Raw genomic sequence first — 16,939 nt, forward strand, 5'->3', positions numbered from 1 at the left:
AAGAATAAAATATCTAGGAATAAACCTACCTAAGGAGACAAAAGACCTGTATGCAGAAAATTATAAGACACTGATGAAAGAAATTAAAGTTGATACAAATAGATGGAGAGATATGCCACGTTCTTGGATTGGAAGAATGAACATTGTGAAAATGACTCTACTACCCAAAGCAATCTACAGATTCAATGCAATCCCTATCAAACAACCACTGACATTTTTCACAGAACTAGAACAAAAAATTTCACAATTTGTATGGAACAAAAATACTCAGAATAGCCCAAGCAATCTTGAGAATGAAAAACAGAGCTGGAGGAATCAGGCTCCCTGACTTCAGACTATACTATCAAGCTACAGTAATCAAGACAGTGTGGTATATATACAGACATATATACAGTACCAAACGTAAGGTAGATAGATAGTGGGAAGCAGCCGCAGAGCACAGGGAGATCAGCTCAGTGCTTTGTGACCGCCTGGAGGGGTGGGGTGGGGAGGGTGGGAGGGAGGGAGATGCATGAGGGAAGGGATGTGGGAACAGATGTATATGTATGACTGACTCACTTTGTTATAAAGCAGAAACTAATAAAAAAAAAAAGACCTAAATGTAAGGCCAGAAACTATCAAACTCTTAGAGGAAAACATAGGCAGAACACTCTATGACATAAATCACAGCAAGATTCTTTTCAACCCATCTCCTGGAGAAATGGAAATAAAAACAAAAATAAACAAATGGGACCTAATGAAACTTCAAAGCTTTTGCACAACAAAGGAAACCATAAACAAGACAAAAAGACAACCCTCAGAATGGGAGAAAATATTTGCAAATGAAGCAACTGACAAAGGATTAATCTCCAAAATTTACAAGCAGCTCATGCAGCTCAATAACAAAAAAACAAACAACCCAATCCAAAAATGGGCAGAAGACTTAAATGGACATTTCTCCAAAGAAGATATACAGACTGCCAACAAACACATGAAAGAATGCTCAACATCATTTTAATCATTAGAGAAATTCAAATCAAAACTACAATGAGATATCATCTCACACCAGTCAGAATGGCCATCATCAAAAAATCTAGAAACAATAAATCCTGGAGAGGGTGTAGAGAAAAGGGAACACTCTTGCACTGCTGGTGGGAATGTGAATTGGTACAACCACTATGGAGAACAGTATGGAGGTTCCTTTAAAAACTACAAATAGAACTACCATATGACCCAGCAATCCCACTACTGGGCATATACCCTGAGAAAACCATAATTCAAAAAGAGTCATGTACCAAAATATTCACTGCAGCTCTATTTACAATAGCCAGCAAATGGAAGCAACCTACATGTCCAGCATCGGATGAATGCATAAAGAAAATGTCACACATATATACAATGGAATATTACTCAGCCATAAAAAGAAATGAAATTGAGTTATTTGTAGTGAGGTGGATGGTCCTAGAGTCTGTCATACAGAGTGAAGTAAGTCAGAAAAAGAAAGACAAATACTGTATGCTAATGCATATATATGGAATCTACAGGGAAACAAATGTCATGAAGAACCTAGGGGTAAGACGGGAATAAAGACACAGACCTACTAGAGAATGGACTTGAGGATATGGAGAGCAGGAAGGGTAAGCTGGGACAAAGTGAGAGAGTGGCATGGACATATATACACTACCAAATAAAGTAAAATTGATAGCTAGTGGGAAGCAGCCGCATAGCAGAGGGAGGTCAGCTCGGTGGTTTTTGACCACCTAGAGTGGTGGGATAGCGAGGGCGGGAGGGAGGGAGACGCAAGAGGGAAGAGATATGGGAACATATGTATATGTAGAACTGATTCACTTTGTTATAAAGCAGAAACTAACACACCACTGTAAAGCAATTATACTCCAATAAAGATGTAAAAAAGAAAAAAATTAGTTGACGAATCTTGTAAACAGGAGTTTTCACATAAAATTTCAGATTCCCTGGACCTTCAGGAGGTCCATTAACACCTGATCCACTTTCCCATGTGGCCGCCTTCCCCTGATGCTGAGTACCAGCTGCCCCTTCAAGTTAGGAATGCTCTCATTTGCCACAGTCCTCACCACTCCCTAGTGTCCCCAAACCTGAGGCCCCATGTCGGGTGTCACGAGTCACACTACTGATGGTGCTGTTGGTTTTCTCCAGCCCACACCGCTTCACCACTTTACTCCAGGTCCCTAGTCCCTGCAAGCTTGTGTCTTATGATCCTTGGTCCAGAGTGAAATGTGCCCTGGTAGAGGCAGCAGAGGGCGCTGTGGACACACACAGGAGAGGAGCCCCGGGCACCTGCTGGGACCAACGGATGTGCTGTCTGTGCTTCCTCCATCAGCCCAAACAATGGAAGGCAGGCCCCTCGCCCTCCTAAGAGCACTCATCACAGGGCCAGGCAGGGCTATCCTTGTTGGGCTGCCCAACAAGGGGAGACAGAGTGGGTTGGCCACCTCAGGGGTCCTCAGCCCACCACCAGACACTGGCTATCGCAGGTGGGAAGGCACAAGCTCAGCGGGGACAGGGGGAGAGAGGGGTACCAGAGGAGAGGCAGCTTGCTGGCTTGCTCAGGGAGGGCAGGGCTGTGGGGTGGAGGGGAAGTGGACTAACCAACCAGCTTCCTCCCAAACCAGCTTCAGGCCAGGGCTTGGAATTTCACAAAAAGGCAAAAAGGACTTTGTGAACATTTCTTGTCCCGACCCAGCCCCCTTCCTGGCAGTGACACAGCCTAGCTCAGGGTTACCACTCTGCTTACCTGTGAAGCAATCTTCCCGCAAGAAGGCTGAGTGTCTCAGCCAGAGGCCTATAAATACTGGGCCCGCATCTTTCTGTCAAACCCCTCTGTGTGACTCCTGGGCTTGGGTAAGTGAGCTGCCAGTTTCCCTGGGGCCGGAGCCTGCCTGCTGACTCTTTACTCCCCTCACCCACCTTCATTTCAAACCTCCACCTGGAAGCCCTCCTCAATTGACTGCTCACTTTAAAGCCTCCTTCCCGTTTTCTTAGGTCATGTTCTGCTGCAGCCTCCTGTCCTCAAAGGCTCTCCTTTTTGGCACTCCCTGGATAGTCTATAAACCATTCCTACCATGTGTGGAACAGGGTCATCTCCCAGTTCTGTTGCAGCCCCTGCTTTCTTTTTATTCTGTTTCCCCCTTCATTCCTGCATGCGGCCAGTAGGAGGTGTCAAGGAAGCTTGATGGTCTTTTCTTCTAAGCACCAGAACTCTTGCTTCTCCTTTGCTCAAGCAGAGTGCAGGAAGATGGCTGACCAACTGTCGCAGCTGGAAAGCAGCATAGAAACCATCATCAATATCTTCCACCAGTACTCTATACGGCTGCAGCCCCCGGACACCCTGAATAAGAAAGAATTCAAACAGCTGGTGAAAAAAGAGCTGCCAAACTTTCTCAAGGTAGGGCTGGACTCCTGAGAGTCCAGGAGTCTCTCTGGGCTAAGGATGGAGAATAGGGGTGCAATCTGCAATGGTCAAGGAAAAAGGTCTTGCTCCTTCAACCTAGCCTCCAGAGGCAGTGGGCTCCGTGTTTGGAACAGGATTTGGACCCTGTCACTAGAGGTGGTCCATGTTAGGTGGCACCAACAGACTGAGCATGTGCAGTGTGCCAGGTCCCATTCTGGGCAGGGCGTGTAGTGGCCCACAGGGACCCACTGTCCTGACGGGAGAGACACGCAACAAACGTGTTGACCAATCAAGAACACAGATAGATCCACAGCCAATAAGTACCTGAAAGAAAAACAGAGAGAGCACTGTGGGGGATGTGGGCTGGGTGCGGGGAGAGGTGACTAGTTAAATGGACATAAAGGGCCCCTCTAAGGAGGTGACCTTTGAGCTGAGACCTGTATTTTGGTGGGGGGAAGCAAGTGAGGACTACCCTTGGCAGGAAGCCAATGAGATTGTAAGGCTCAGATGGACTTGGAGTGGAAGACCCCAGAGGGCTTTTCTAATCCAAAGGCTCTCTGGTAAGAAGCAAATGAACAGCATGTGGGAAAGGACCCAGCCCAGCACCAGTGTGTACAAAGCACTCAGTAACATGTTAGTTTATTTCCCTGATCTGAAAATGATTAGGCAGCTCTAAGAAAAGGAGGATTCGTTCCACAGGATCTTTTTGTTTTCTTTACAAATTTGGTGACTTTGGGGACACAGAGGACCGGACTAAGAAGGGTGGGACATCTAGGTCCCAGTCTCAGTTCCATTCCTGGAGCACGATGTTCCGGGATAGGTGGCCAGCCCTACCTGGAGCCCCTCCCCACCTTGGAAAGGTGGAGAATCACAGCGGTCAGAGGTACTGGGGTTGCTGACAGCTCCCTGAAGGTGCAGACCTCAGCAAGCAGGACGCTTGGTCAGGGTAGACAAGAGAGGATACAGCCAAGAGGTTGTGTGGGCAATGTTTTCCTTTGTGAGACCCCTATCCCACCCCATCCACCACGCCCCACATCCAGAGCAGATAGGCTAGGATGGGAAGCTGGGCCCCCTCCTACGGGCTGCTCAGGAGCGAGGGCTCTGCCAGGGTGATGGCAAAGGTGCAAAAAAGCAGATCACACTGAAGCGTTGCAGAGTGGGAAGGGTGTGGGAGATGAGCTGGGCACCTGCAGGTTCCCAGGAGGAGACTCAGCGGGGGTGCCCCAGCCAGTGGGAGGCGGGGCTGGAATCCAGTGAGGCCTGGATCCTTCACCTCCCCTCATGCCCCCCTTGCACACTTATCACACCACACTGCTCTCTGTCCCCATCTCGTTTCCCTCGGGTGCTTCCCCGCCATGCAGGCTGAAATGAGTGTCACTAAGTAGTAACCTGGGGACGGAAGGGGGAGGCAGGAAGAGGAGGGCGTGACATGGATAGGAGTAGAGGGAATGGGACAAGACCGGGCTCTGAGCCAGATCGGAATGTGCGTGTCCACCCTTCTGCTCCCAAGCCTTGTCAATCTGCACAAGCTAATTACCGTTTGTACGACTGTTTCCTCAAGTCTTCCTCAAGGAAGATTCCAAGTCTCCTTATCATTGTTATAAAGACCAAATGAGGAGACATCTCTGTACTTATGAACTGTGTGGCCTCGGGCAAGTCACTCGACCTCAGTTCCTCTCCTGTAAACTGGAGAGAATTGTGGTGGCCAGGAATCAGAAAGTGTCCAGCAGATGCTCAAACTGAGGCCCAGGAGCTTGGTGTCACTCGGCCTTTGCCATCGGATCACTTGCTGTGCTCCCCATCCTTAGCCCTGACCACACCCAGCCCTGATTGCCCTGTGTCTCCCACCGGCAGAAGGAGAAGAAGGATGACAAAGCCATAAACGAGATCATGGAGGACCTGGACACAGATGTAGACAAGGAGATTAACTTCAAGGAGTTCTCTGTGCTGGTGGGCAAGCTGACGGAAGCCTCCCACGAGGAGATGCACAAGACGGCGCCCCCAGGAGAAGGCCACAGGCACGGGCCAGGCTTCGGGGAGAGTGGTTCAGGCTACGGCCACAGCCATGGCAATCACGGCCACAGCCACTAATCATGTCAGGCCACCGGCCCCTGCCCACCTAGGGCCACGGGGCTGCCTTAGCTGCAGGGCAGGGAGATATGGGTGAAATATAAAGTCTTCCTCCGAGCCAGTGTTCTGTGTGCTTCTTTCCCCACCCCCTTCCCAACCTGACCTCCCTGGAGGTCTGGGGGTTTGACAGCCATGTGACTTAACTGGGCCTCAGTGTCTGCATTCAGTAAGAACAAAACAAGAAGCAGCAAAAATGTGGGTCTCTTCTGGGTCCTTTGGGTTCACCTCCCTGACCATCTCCTCACCTCTGACTCTAGGCCCCCCTGCTTAGGTCCTTGTCACCCTGCCCCAGCTCAGGACCTCTCTGTCCAGACAGTCAAAGTGGTCCTTGTCACCATAAAAAGCAAAAGGTGAGTTTCCATTCCCCTCAACCTTCCAGCCACCCCCCAATCCTGCCCCCACCCCCTCTTCACCCAGTGCTCTCCACAAGTTCATCTCTCTCCTACCAGAACCTTAGTCCTCTAGACAGAACGTGTCTGTGGAGGAACAATGACGTCAAGGACAGATGGGGTGTGTTATCCACAAATGGAGTTCTGAATCCACGGGGGCATTGGGTGGCTCTCAACAGACCTAGGATCCTCCATGGATACGGGGGTAGGTGAGCACACAGATGGGAAGCAGGGGTCTGGCCCCAGGTGGACATGAGTGTGAGAAGGGTACCTGCCTGCCTGTTGGAAGAAACAAGATCCACCCCTGGCTCTGTAGCTACAGAGCCTAACCACTGAGGTGTGGAGGTTGGACACTGGGTCCAGAGAGCCTCTCAGGCCTGAGGATTCTGATCCTAAGCCTCGAGGGCAAGCTGACCTCCCTGAGATGGCCAGGGCTCCTCCAGGTCCCAGTGGGTGGATGAGACCTCAGGCCAGCAGAAACCCTGGCTCCTCTGCAAACTCACGGCTGGCCTGGCTCCCAGCTTCCCTGCAGCTGCTGCCGCTGGTCCTCACCTCAGCAGCCTCCAGACCACTCACTTCAGAGACATCCAAGGGACTCCTGGCCTTAGAGCAATGCCATAATATCCCCCTACTGGGTCATTACCGGCCTGGGGTGGGCCTTCCAAACTCCAGAGCCCAAATCAGGTTCGTCTGCTCTGCCCTGTGCTTTCAGCAGAGAGAAAACTCTGATAGGATTAGGATTGGGGGTGCTGGGAAAAGACAAACAGCATCCATCCCCCAGGTTACAAGTGAAGAAAGCGAGGCATAGAGTCGAGAAGGGACCAGTTCAAAGTCATACAGTGGTGATTGGTGAAGATATTGCAGAGAGCCTTGAATCCATCTTCCCTGTAGCCTAGATCTCACAGCTCCTTCCTCAGTGCTGAGCATGAAGCCAGGAGCGGCGGTCAGACTCCAGCTCCCCCCATGCCTCTTGGCTGTAGCCTGCCCCTGGACTGCCTGCTGTGGACCGTGTAGGCCCTTCTCTAAGAACCTTTGCTGTGGCGACAGGGATTTCCGGGCTCCCACTTGAGGGTATGAGGGTGCTTCCAGGAACCACTCCAGGCTGTGAGCTTGGGGAGAAGGGTTCAGAAGCCCCCAGCCCCTGGGGGATCCCATAGGTGGGGAGACTCATCTCCTGACAGCCCTGCTAACCCACCCTTACGTCCCTGCTGTGCAGCTTGGTGCAGGAGAAAGAGAGCTGGCCTGGCAGTTGGGAGGCCTGCGTTCTACCAGTGGCCTGGCCAAGACTAGATACCTCAGGTAGGGTAGGCTCCCCCCAACCCCTCTGCCCACCAGTGCTTATCACAATGTGCCATAAATATGTCTATGACTCTGCTTCCTCACAAGACTGTGAAATCCACGAAGTCAAGTCCATGGCATCTGTCTTATTCTCTGCTTTATTCCGAGCACCTAGAGAGGTGGCTGATACACGGTAGGTTCTTAAAAAATACTGACTGTATAGATGTTCTAAAATTCCCCACATGCTCCAGGCTCCCTTCTTGAGGGGAGGTGTAGAGAAAGGAGGGAGAGGAGGTGGGATTAATACCAGCAAAATGTCCCCACAACCAGTCGCCAAAGCTTCAATAAAATGCCTCAATCACTGGAAAACAAAAACAAAAACAAAACCAGAAGGCTCTAACTATGGAAAACAGTATGGAGGTTCCTTAAAAAACTAAAAATAGAACTATCATATGACCCAGCAATGCCACTACTGGGCATCTACCTTGAGAAAACCATAATTCAAAAAGAGACATGTACCACAATGTTCACTGCAGCACTATTTACAATAGCCAGGACATGGTACCAACCTAAACGTCCATCTACAGATGAATGGATAAAGAAGATGTGGCACATATATACAATGGAATATTACTCAGCCATAAAAAGAAACGAAATTGAGTTATTTGTAGTGAGGTGGATGGACCTAGAGTCTGTCATACATAGTGCAGTAAGTCAGAAAGAGAAAAACAAATACTGTATGCTAACATATTTATATGGAATCTAAAAATAAAAATGTTACTGATGAACCTAGTTGTAGGGCAGGAATAAAGAGGTAGACATAGAGAATGGACTTGAGGACATGGAGAGGGAAGGCAAACATAGGGCGAAGTGAGATTAGCATCGACATATATACACTACTGAATGTAAAAGTTATGGGATCAGCCGCATAGTACAGGGAGATCAGCTCAGTGCTTTGCGATGACCTAGAGGAGTGGGATAGGGAGGGTGGGAGGGAGGATCAAGAGGGAGGGGATATGGGGACATGTGTATGCATATGGCTGATCCACTTTTTTGTGCAACAGAAACTAACATGGTATTGTGAAGCAATTATACTCCAATAAAAATGTATTTTAAAAAATCCAGAAGGTTCTGGATATCATCATGGCATCTCAAATTAGAAGGTAAGGGCAGCAAGGGAATGAGACTCTGATCAGCTTTATTCAGTCTTACCAGTTCTGCCTTCATCTGCTGCACACTAGAATCTTCCATTTGAATAAAGGGATTTGTCTTGAAAAAAGTTTGAACATTATTTGTTTAACCCAACCTGCCTCACCCTCATGCTTGAGTGATTCTCCCCAGCATCCCTGCCATGCGGTTGGCCCAGCTCTGCCTGAACTCCTCCAGGTAAGGGAGCATCCTCCTTTGGTGCTGACACTTAGAAAGTCCTTCATTACACGGAGCCAAAATCTGTCTCCTCACGCCTGCCAAGCATTAACCCTGGTTTCCTCCCACACCGCTGGGGATGCAGAATAAATCTAACCACCTCCACACAGGCAGCTACCCATCCACTTCTTCAAAATCACATCCAGGCTTTCTCCAGCCTCTACACAGTTGTACCAGGAATGCTCTCCCCACCCTAAGATCTCTAGTGAGTCCCTTAGGGCCCATGAAGGCCTAGAACCTATGTCACCACCTCCATGAAGATTCCTCTGACCACCCACCTTCCTCAAGCCCATGGGGGCTTCCTCCTCCAGGCCTGTAGAAGTCTCCAGTACATCTACCCTTGCACTTGCAATAGGGAACTGTAACCCCTTATCTGCTAGTCTGGCAGTGGCCCTGGAGGCAGGGACAATGGCTGATTTGTCCCATGTCCCCAGGTACCAACATGGAAAAAGCTCTCAGTGAGCATTTCAAATGGGCAAGGGAAAGTAGGGTGGTCCTAGGACCCTGTGGAGCTGGAGGGTGAAGCTGGAGCTTGCATGAGGAGAGGGTAAGGTGGGGACTGCTTTGGGCATGAAGAGTGCGCCCTTGGTCTGGCGATCTGGAGGCCAGGAGATGGTGGAGCCGCTGGGCATCAGAATGGCAGGGGACAGAGCTTCATTGATCCCAAGAGTTCCCCTTTTTGCCTATCTCTCTGCTAGCTTGGTCTGAGAGGAGGAGGTTGTTCTAGGCCCCATCGGAAGGTCTACAGCAACCCACCTTCACAAAGCCCTGTAGGATTTTCTTAAAAGAGCTGATTGAGATGACTTAGCCCTTCCATCCCATTAGTCCCCTTCACCCCCAAAAAGACTGGTTCTATTGAGTAGAGAAGAGCTGGGTTCTTCCCTCAGGTAAAGAATAGAGTGTCAGGGTGAAGGTTAAGATTCCCACCCCAAGTGAAAATTGCTGACTACCTCTAGGATTAATGAGTCCTTTCAAGGAACAAAAGCTTTGGGGTTTCTCCAGCATAATGGTGATTAAAGAATAGAGAAAGCCTGTTGTCAGATACCTGTCCCTCAGTTCCTATAAGAGGGAGTTGCCCTCCTTGGCAGTGGAACCTGAACCTCTGTGTATCTTTCCAGGCATGGTGAGGAAGTATAGTGGCAGCTGCTGGACGCTGCCCAGAGGCTTAACAATGCTCAGAACATGTTCTGGGGCCTGGGTGGTAAGAAATGCTTCCAGAGATGGGCACAGAGATGAATTCTTATAGCATCCACTCATTTGTCTTCTCATTCACTCAGCAGACATTAACTGCAGACTTGCTGTATGTTGGGCTCTGTATAATGCTCTGAGGGGTCCCCATGATAAATATGGCTTCATTCTGTCATTAAGGAACTCCCAGGACTGCAGGGCAGACAAGAGAGCTCCTCAAATGATTCCGATATAAAAAATGAAAGGCCAGAAAGGGATAAAGTTCTGTAGGGCTTAGAGATAGGAGGGCTGTCCTTCAGCTGGGCAGCCTCCCTGGGGGGTGAGTTAAGTCTGGTGGCCACAGGCATCCCGGGAAAATAGTGCAGATGCTTCAGAAGGAGGAGAGCACATGTGCAAAGGCCTGGACGTGGTCAGATGTGGGGTTTGAGCAACAATGAGGACCCCTGGGGGTGGAAGAGGGGGAGGTGGGAGATGCAGAGGAGAGAGGGACAGACACTAGGCCACGGAGCTACAATTTCAGCTGGAGAACGGAGGACAGAAGCAGTGGAGGTTTGGGGAGGAAAATGATATAATCATACTTGTATTTTACAAAAGTCTGTCTGTGGTGTGTGGGATAATTTGGGATGGAAATGAGACAGGTTAGGAGGCTGCTGCGATAGTCCAGGTGAGGCTAGGAGAGCCCGAGGTGGTGCTTCTCAGAGAAGATGATGCCTTCAGCCAGGCTCTCAAACTACCCAGGCCCCAAGTCAGCAAGGCAGGCGTGCCCCACAACTCCTAGAGGAAGAAGAGAATTGTGTACTGTTTCCTAAGACCTTGCCGGAAAGAAATGCCTCAGGTTTCCCCAGCCAGCTGAGGCAATGTTACACAAGCCTGACACAAGCCCTTCTGTGAAGTAAACTCCAGAATCCAACCTCAACACCCTGCCCCCTTCCAGCAATTGCTGAAAACATGGTTTAGAAAGCCCTGGGTCGTAGATTTTGACACTCCAATTACCAAAGTGACAACAGAACTGAAACAATTTGTTGCTCAAGTCCTGTTGCCTCTTGGGACTCAGGCCTGAAACAATTCCTCTACCCCAAGACTCAGGTCATCCTCCTAGCCAAACTGGACCCCCAACCCTTGTCCTCAGAGGTCCCCACTGCACACACAAGACAGGGAAGGTGGACACCAGGGGAGGGCTGGCCTCCTGTGAGCGTCCCAGGGTTTCCCTTTTCTCTGCGAACTCTCCCACTTTTGCCCATGTACCCAAAATTGTCACATGTATGGTGAGATTGTACAGTGAGGGGGGACTGTTGCCAAGACCTGAGGCGAGGGGTAAAGAGGAGGGTGATCCCCGGACGGGTGCATCAAGTTGGCAGGATTCCGGCTTGGGGCACGGGGCAACCCAGCTCACTTCCGTCCATCCCCCTCCTCTCTTCTCCCTCTCCCTCTTGGTTTGTCCCTCTCTTTCTCTATCTTCCCTTCCTACATTCTCTCCCTGAGTCTCTCCCACACTTGCTGCTTTCTGCCCTCCTGGTCTCAGGGCTGAGGTGCAGTCCCAAGGTGCTTGGGTGCTGCCAGGGAGGGAATGCCTTTGAGATGTAACTCAGGGTCACATCTCACCAGGGATGATGCCTGCAAAACAAAAGATGCTCAGCTTTCAAGATGTCCATTAACAATGGAAGGAGAAAAATCACAAAGGGAAACAGTTGAAGGGCTTGAGAGTATTGAGCCTGGAAAAGAGAAGCGGGAGCGTGTCCTCTCCACAGCAAGGTCTCCAAAGCCTTCTGTGATGGGGCATATTTGCTGCCAGTTCCCCCCACCCTCCATCACAAGCATCTCACTTTTTAGCTGTTGGCCCCTTCAGTTAGCAAACAGTAACTCAATTCTACTAAACCAACATTCGTCAGTTATTCATTCATTAAAGGACCCCTGTAGGCAGGACACTGTCACAAGCCCATAAAACACAGCAGGTCCCTGTTCGGCTGGAGCTTATGCTTAGGGAGACTCAGGCAAGAAACAAACGGAGGAAGAAAGAATAGATCATTCCAGGTGGGTATGAGCTCCACTGCAAGAGGAAGATGTGCTAGAACAACTACTAGCTGGGCTGGGGAACCAGACAGGGCTTCCCTGGGGAGGTGACAATGGAAATGAGACCTGGGTGACAAAAAGCACGGGAGAAAGTCTGGAGGGTCTTCGTCAGGTAGTGACACATGAATTATGTTTGGACATCACGCCGGCTGTTGTGTGGATGAGGGGTTGGGGACCAGGTTGGAGGCTGTTGCAGGGATTTATTGAGCCCAGTCTTTGTGTCAAACACTCTGCTATGTCCCCTGCCCTCAAGGAGCCTTCAACCTAATGGGGGCAACAGACACCTAAATAGCTATTTTCAATATTACGTTGTGGTCAAAAGAAAAGCAACGGTGATATGCACCAGACGCCCTGGGAGCCCAGAGGAGGTGCTTTTCTTCTGTCTTCTTGGGCGAGTGCACCTGCGGGGGAGGGAGGATTAAGGAAACATTCCTCAGACAAATGCTGAAAGGGCGAGGGTTCTGCTTGCCTGGGGCTGGGTTAGGTAATGAGAGAAATCAGAGAAGCATAGGAAGTCAGGCCCTTGCCCTTCACAGCCTGCTTTGCTTCCTTTTAACTTTGAAGACTTATATTGACCAAGTTAAATGAAGAGTCCTAGCCATTCTTGCACCAGGGGGTCCCTGTAGCCATCGCATTGAATCCACATCCTTCTCCTGACTTCCAAAGCCCCATTATGCAAGTTGGCTTGACTCGCAATGTGCAACAGCCTACTGGCCTGCAACGTCCTCCTGAAGGACATGGGTGCACACAGAGCACCTGAGAGAGTGGCTTGGTGTCCCTTATCACATACTAACTCTCTTGCCCAGAGGGCTCTGTCAGACTCATCATCCCCAAAGCAGCCTGTCGGCAGGACAGGAAGGTAAGTCCTACAGTCCCCAAGTTGAAAGCCACTCTGGATAAGAGGTGGAAATATGGGAGGGGGCGTGAGCAGGAGAGCTCCCTGGAGGATGTGCCATTTGGATTGGGCCTTGGTGGGTAAGCAGGAGTTCCAGAGCCAAAGAAGGGCCTGGTAGCCTGGTAACTACAGCAGAGTATCAGACACTTTTTAAATGTGAATGAAGGGAAAAGAGGGCACTTCAGACAAAGAGAACAGTAGGACAGCAGGTGCAAAATCAAAGAAGTCTGACAGTCCATGGGGAAACTGGAGAACGTTCTGGAATGGCTGGAGACTAGGGCTCATGGCAGTGGACAGGAGGTCAATGGCAAGATGCTGGAGAAGACATGTCCAATCTCTGTGGTCCTGTGGTTCTAACTGTCCTCGTGTCTGTTTGCTTGTTTCGTGATACCTGCTATCGCCCAGGGACCAGGCTCTGCATTTTGATGAAGGCACCAGAGATCACCTGGCCCAAACATCGCACTTTAAAGATGAGAGACCAGCTCAGAGAAGCAAGGTAATTTGCTCAAACTCACAGATCCAAGAAGCAGTTGAGCCGGGAGGCTAACCTAGCACATTTTATTCCAGGTTGAAGGCTCTTTTCATCAGCTTTGGGTGCCTCTCCAACTGATGGATTTTGACCACGTTTGGGGAACCTTAACATTTTTCTAAATATGATTGAAGTTCAATTTGTGGTTCAGTTGGTTATTTTGAAACAAAATCATGGCTGTGATTATTTTCACAATAGCAAATGTGCTCGCTTTTGTTCTTATTGGTTGGTTGGTTTGTTGGTTGGGTGGTTGGCTGGTTGGTTGGGTGGTTGGCTGGTTGGTTGGTTAGTTGACTGGACGGCTGGATGGATGGTTGGCTAGCTGGCTGGTTGGTTGGTTGGCTGGATGGCTGGTTGGTTGCTGGTTGGTTGGTTGGTTGGTTGGTTGCTGGTTTGTTGGTTGGTTGGTTGGTTGGTTGCTGGTTTTTACCAGATGCTAATATTACCATATACATCAGAGTGGCCACAGATACACATGAATGCATTAAGCAAGGGCACAGCTTATTGCTCTAGCCTTTCGTTTAAAGGCCTTTAGAGAAAGACAGCACCTAACTGCCCTTAGTTACTTGTCTAATACTGGTCAACTTTATCCAAGTTATCCCTAAAGTGTAACCTAAATCTGTGCTTTGGTTTAAAATAAGCTTTACCTGTTGTGGCTGCAGCAGAGAGAAGATAGCTGACCAGCTGTAACTAAAACCTCCTATATAAATTAGTATTTTACTATTAATGCTCATACCTAGTGAGTGCTTACTCAGCATCAGATGCTGTGCTAAGTGCTTTACACGTGTTGCTAGGTTATCTAATCCTCACCTCAACTCTGGGAAAGGTGCTGCTGTTATTCCCATTTTATTGATGGGGAAACTGAGGCTTAGAGATTTTAAGTAATTTGCTCAAGGTCTCGCAATTAGTAAGTGGTAAAACTAGGATCTGAATCCAGAAATATAACTTTAATCTTCATACTTGGGCCACTACCTTTTCAGTGCCCAAATATAACTTCATTCTCATCCTTCTAGATCCTACTCAAAGTTCTCCATCCCATCCGAGTATCTCAGGACATTAAAATTGGATGACACCTGAGTGTTCACCTAGTCTAAACTCTTCAAATGAATTCACCAAATTCCTTTGAATTCTTCAAAAATGAGGACAGAGATCCAGAGAGGCAAAGTGTTTTTCCCAAGGTCACTCAGCAAGTGAGGGCTTTCCCTGAATGGTCCCCCTTTCTCATTCAGTGATGGAAGCCTTCCAGGCTTGGGCCATTCCAAGACCACCTTCTCTGTGTCCTGAATTCCTTCATCTTTGGCCAATCCCACTCCACCCTCATCTTCAGCCTCTTCCCCTGCCCCATCCCCAGGAGACGGTCTCCACAGGCTCCTGCTTCCTCGTATACTTTCCACACTCCCCTCCTGCCTCAGCTTTGCCTCAGATCCACATCTCATGACATAGTAGTTTCCTCTGCTGGACGGTCCTGCAGACCTCCAGCCCTGGGGTTTCTGTGGCCAGGACTTGTCACTTTCTGGCCTCAGTCCTGAATCCCAGCTTCCTGTGCATCATCTCCACTTAGCTTTGCACCAAATAAACCAAAATACAAACCCACCTCTGCCCCAATATAAAGCTTCTCTTCTCACTTTTCCTCATATCAGTCATACCTGGGCTCCAGCAAGTTACCTCACCTTTTAAAAATGTCATCATACACTCTGCCCTCCTGGCCTGTCCCTCCTGCTGAGGAGGGGGCAGGGGAGCAGCCGCTGGTGCATCTGCCAGAGCCCAAGGCTGTGCCCTGGCTGCTGCAACTGGGGTGTCCTAGGCTGCTTAGGCTGTGAGAACGAATGCCATAGGCTGGATGGCTTAAACAACAGACATTTATTCTCCCAGTTCTAGAGGCTGGACATCTGGGATCAGGCTGCCAACGATGGTTGGGGGCCTGGGGAGGGCTCTCTTCTTGGCTTGTAGACTTGCTGTGTGCTCATGGAGAGAGAAAGAAATCTCTCTCTACTCTTCTTCTTATAAGGGCACTAATCTCATCACGAGGGTCCCACCCTCATGACCTAATCTAATTACCTCCCAAAGGTCCCATCTCCAAATACCATCACACGGGGGGTTAGGGCTTCAACAAGTGAATTTGGGAGGGCACACAAACATTCAGCCCATAACATACGGGTATTCTGACATCTTGACAAAATGGACCTCTTGACCTCTGGACTAAAGGGACACCCCATCTATCCCAGACCTGACTCAGTGCCAAACAGGGTTTGGTGGGCAGGGAGGTCCCCAGTGACTTCTGCCCATTCAGACTGAATGCACTTTTCACCAGGGAATAGTGACCCAACATTTGCCCCCTAGGGAGATTATTCCTGTCCTCAGAGACCACACTCCCTCCTGTTTCCCTCTGGACCATTTATAGGGAATCAAATCAATAGCTTATTGATTTCCATACATTCATCCTTGTAAGAGATATTTCTGAAACACTGCATGCCAGGCACAGTGCTGTTGCTAGAGACCCAGCGCCTACTCTCACACACCCCCATCCATTGAGGAGACGGACATAGAACAAATAAGCGCATTAGTGGATACAAAATCACAGCAGGAGAGAAGAGCACAGAAGGAGAGCAGCTTAGTCCCAGGGGAACATTTCACAAAGAACCTGGACTAGGCCAGCATGGGGAGGGAGACTGGCCCAAGAAGTCTTACCTCCCCTTATCCTGTGCTGGACAGAGCTCATGCTCTCCCCCTCGTCCTGTCTCTCTTCTTCCCACACCCTTTCAAAGTTCAGCCCCAAGTTTCATGGCCCATACAGGAAACATAAGTGAAATCAATCATCTCACTCCCTTGCTCAAAATCCCCTGTGGCTCCTTAGCACACCTGGCGCAAAGTCCAAGGTCTTCCCCACAGGCTGTAAGCCCCTGCTCCCTGCTCCCTGTTTCCTGTAGGCTCTGTTCTCCCACCAGCCCCACCTCAGATCTGCACCCATCACTGTGCTGGTCTTTGAGCAGGTCAGACACATGCCCATCTCAGGGCCTCAGCCTCTCTCTGCAGGAACTCTTTACCCACAGACATCCGCAAGCTGCTCTCCTTCCTTTCTTTTAGATTTCTGCTCAAACACATCCCTCAATTATCATATTTAAACCAGTATCCCTGTCCTTCCCTCTGCCCCTTATTTCCTTGCTTTAGCTTTCTTCATATCACTTATCATTACCTACCAGTGTACTATATGATATATCTTTATGCTAATACCTAGTGGTTTGTCTGTTGGTTCATTTTCTATCCCCTCCCCAATAGAATGCAAGCCCCAAGAGGACAGGGACTTCACGTCTTTGGTCTCTGGCTATTATAGATGCTCAGTAAATATTTGTTAAATAAATGAATAAATAAACAAATAGGGGACATTTAATAAATTATTGGTGAACAAATGAACAGAGCAGGGGTTCTCAGAGGTCTAAATGGGGACTGTCGGAACAGCAGGGGTGAGGAAGAATCAAGTTTTGTGAAAGAAAAAAGTACACAGACACTGTTAAGAACAGTTCAAGGGTACTTTTATTAACTCTAGCTTCCTTCAGGCAAGGCAAACTTCAGTGAGGAGAAGGGAAAGTCTTCTTGGGGACATTGCTGGGAAGAGCCCATCAGAGCTT

The 16,939-nt window shown here is 49.3% G+C and overlaps 1 protein-coding gene across 1 annotated transcript; it reads left to right on the forward strand.

Annotated features, from left to right (window-relative positions):
* Positions 1-3,253: 3,253 nt before the first annotated feature.
* Positions 3,254-5,500, forward strand: S100A9 (S100 calcium binding protein A9). Its single transcript, XM_060087820.1, has 2 exons — positions 3,254-3,403; positions 5,264-5,500. Exons 1-2 carry the CDS (start codon positions 3,254-3,256, stop codon positions 5,498-5,500), a joined length of 387 nt encoding a protein of 128 aa, XP_059943803.1.
* Positions 5,501-16,939: the final 11,439 nt, after the last annotated feature.

This window comes from Mesoplodon densirostris, chromosome 2 (genome assembly GCF_025265405.1).
Source record: "Mesoplodon densirostris isolate mMesDen1 chromosome 2, mMesDen1 primary haplotype, whole genome shotgun sequence".
Lineage (NCBI taxonomy): Eukaryota > Metazoa > Chordata > Mammalia > Artiodactyla > Ziphiidae > Mesoplodon > Mesoplodon densirostris.

Bases quoted from the DNA above. Each gene is read 5' to 3' on its own strand.
- S100A9 (XM_060087820.1), top strand. From the start codon at position 3,254: ATGGCTGACCAACTGTCGCAGCTGGAAAGCAGCATAGAAACCATCATC. The intron at 3,404-5,263 runs GTAGGGCTGGAC...TCCCACCGGCAG, and splicing joins AGCTGCCAAACTTTCTCAAG to AAGGAGAAGAAGGATGACAA.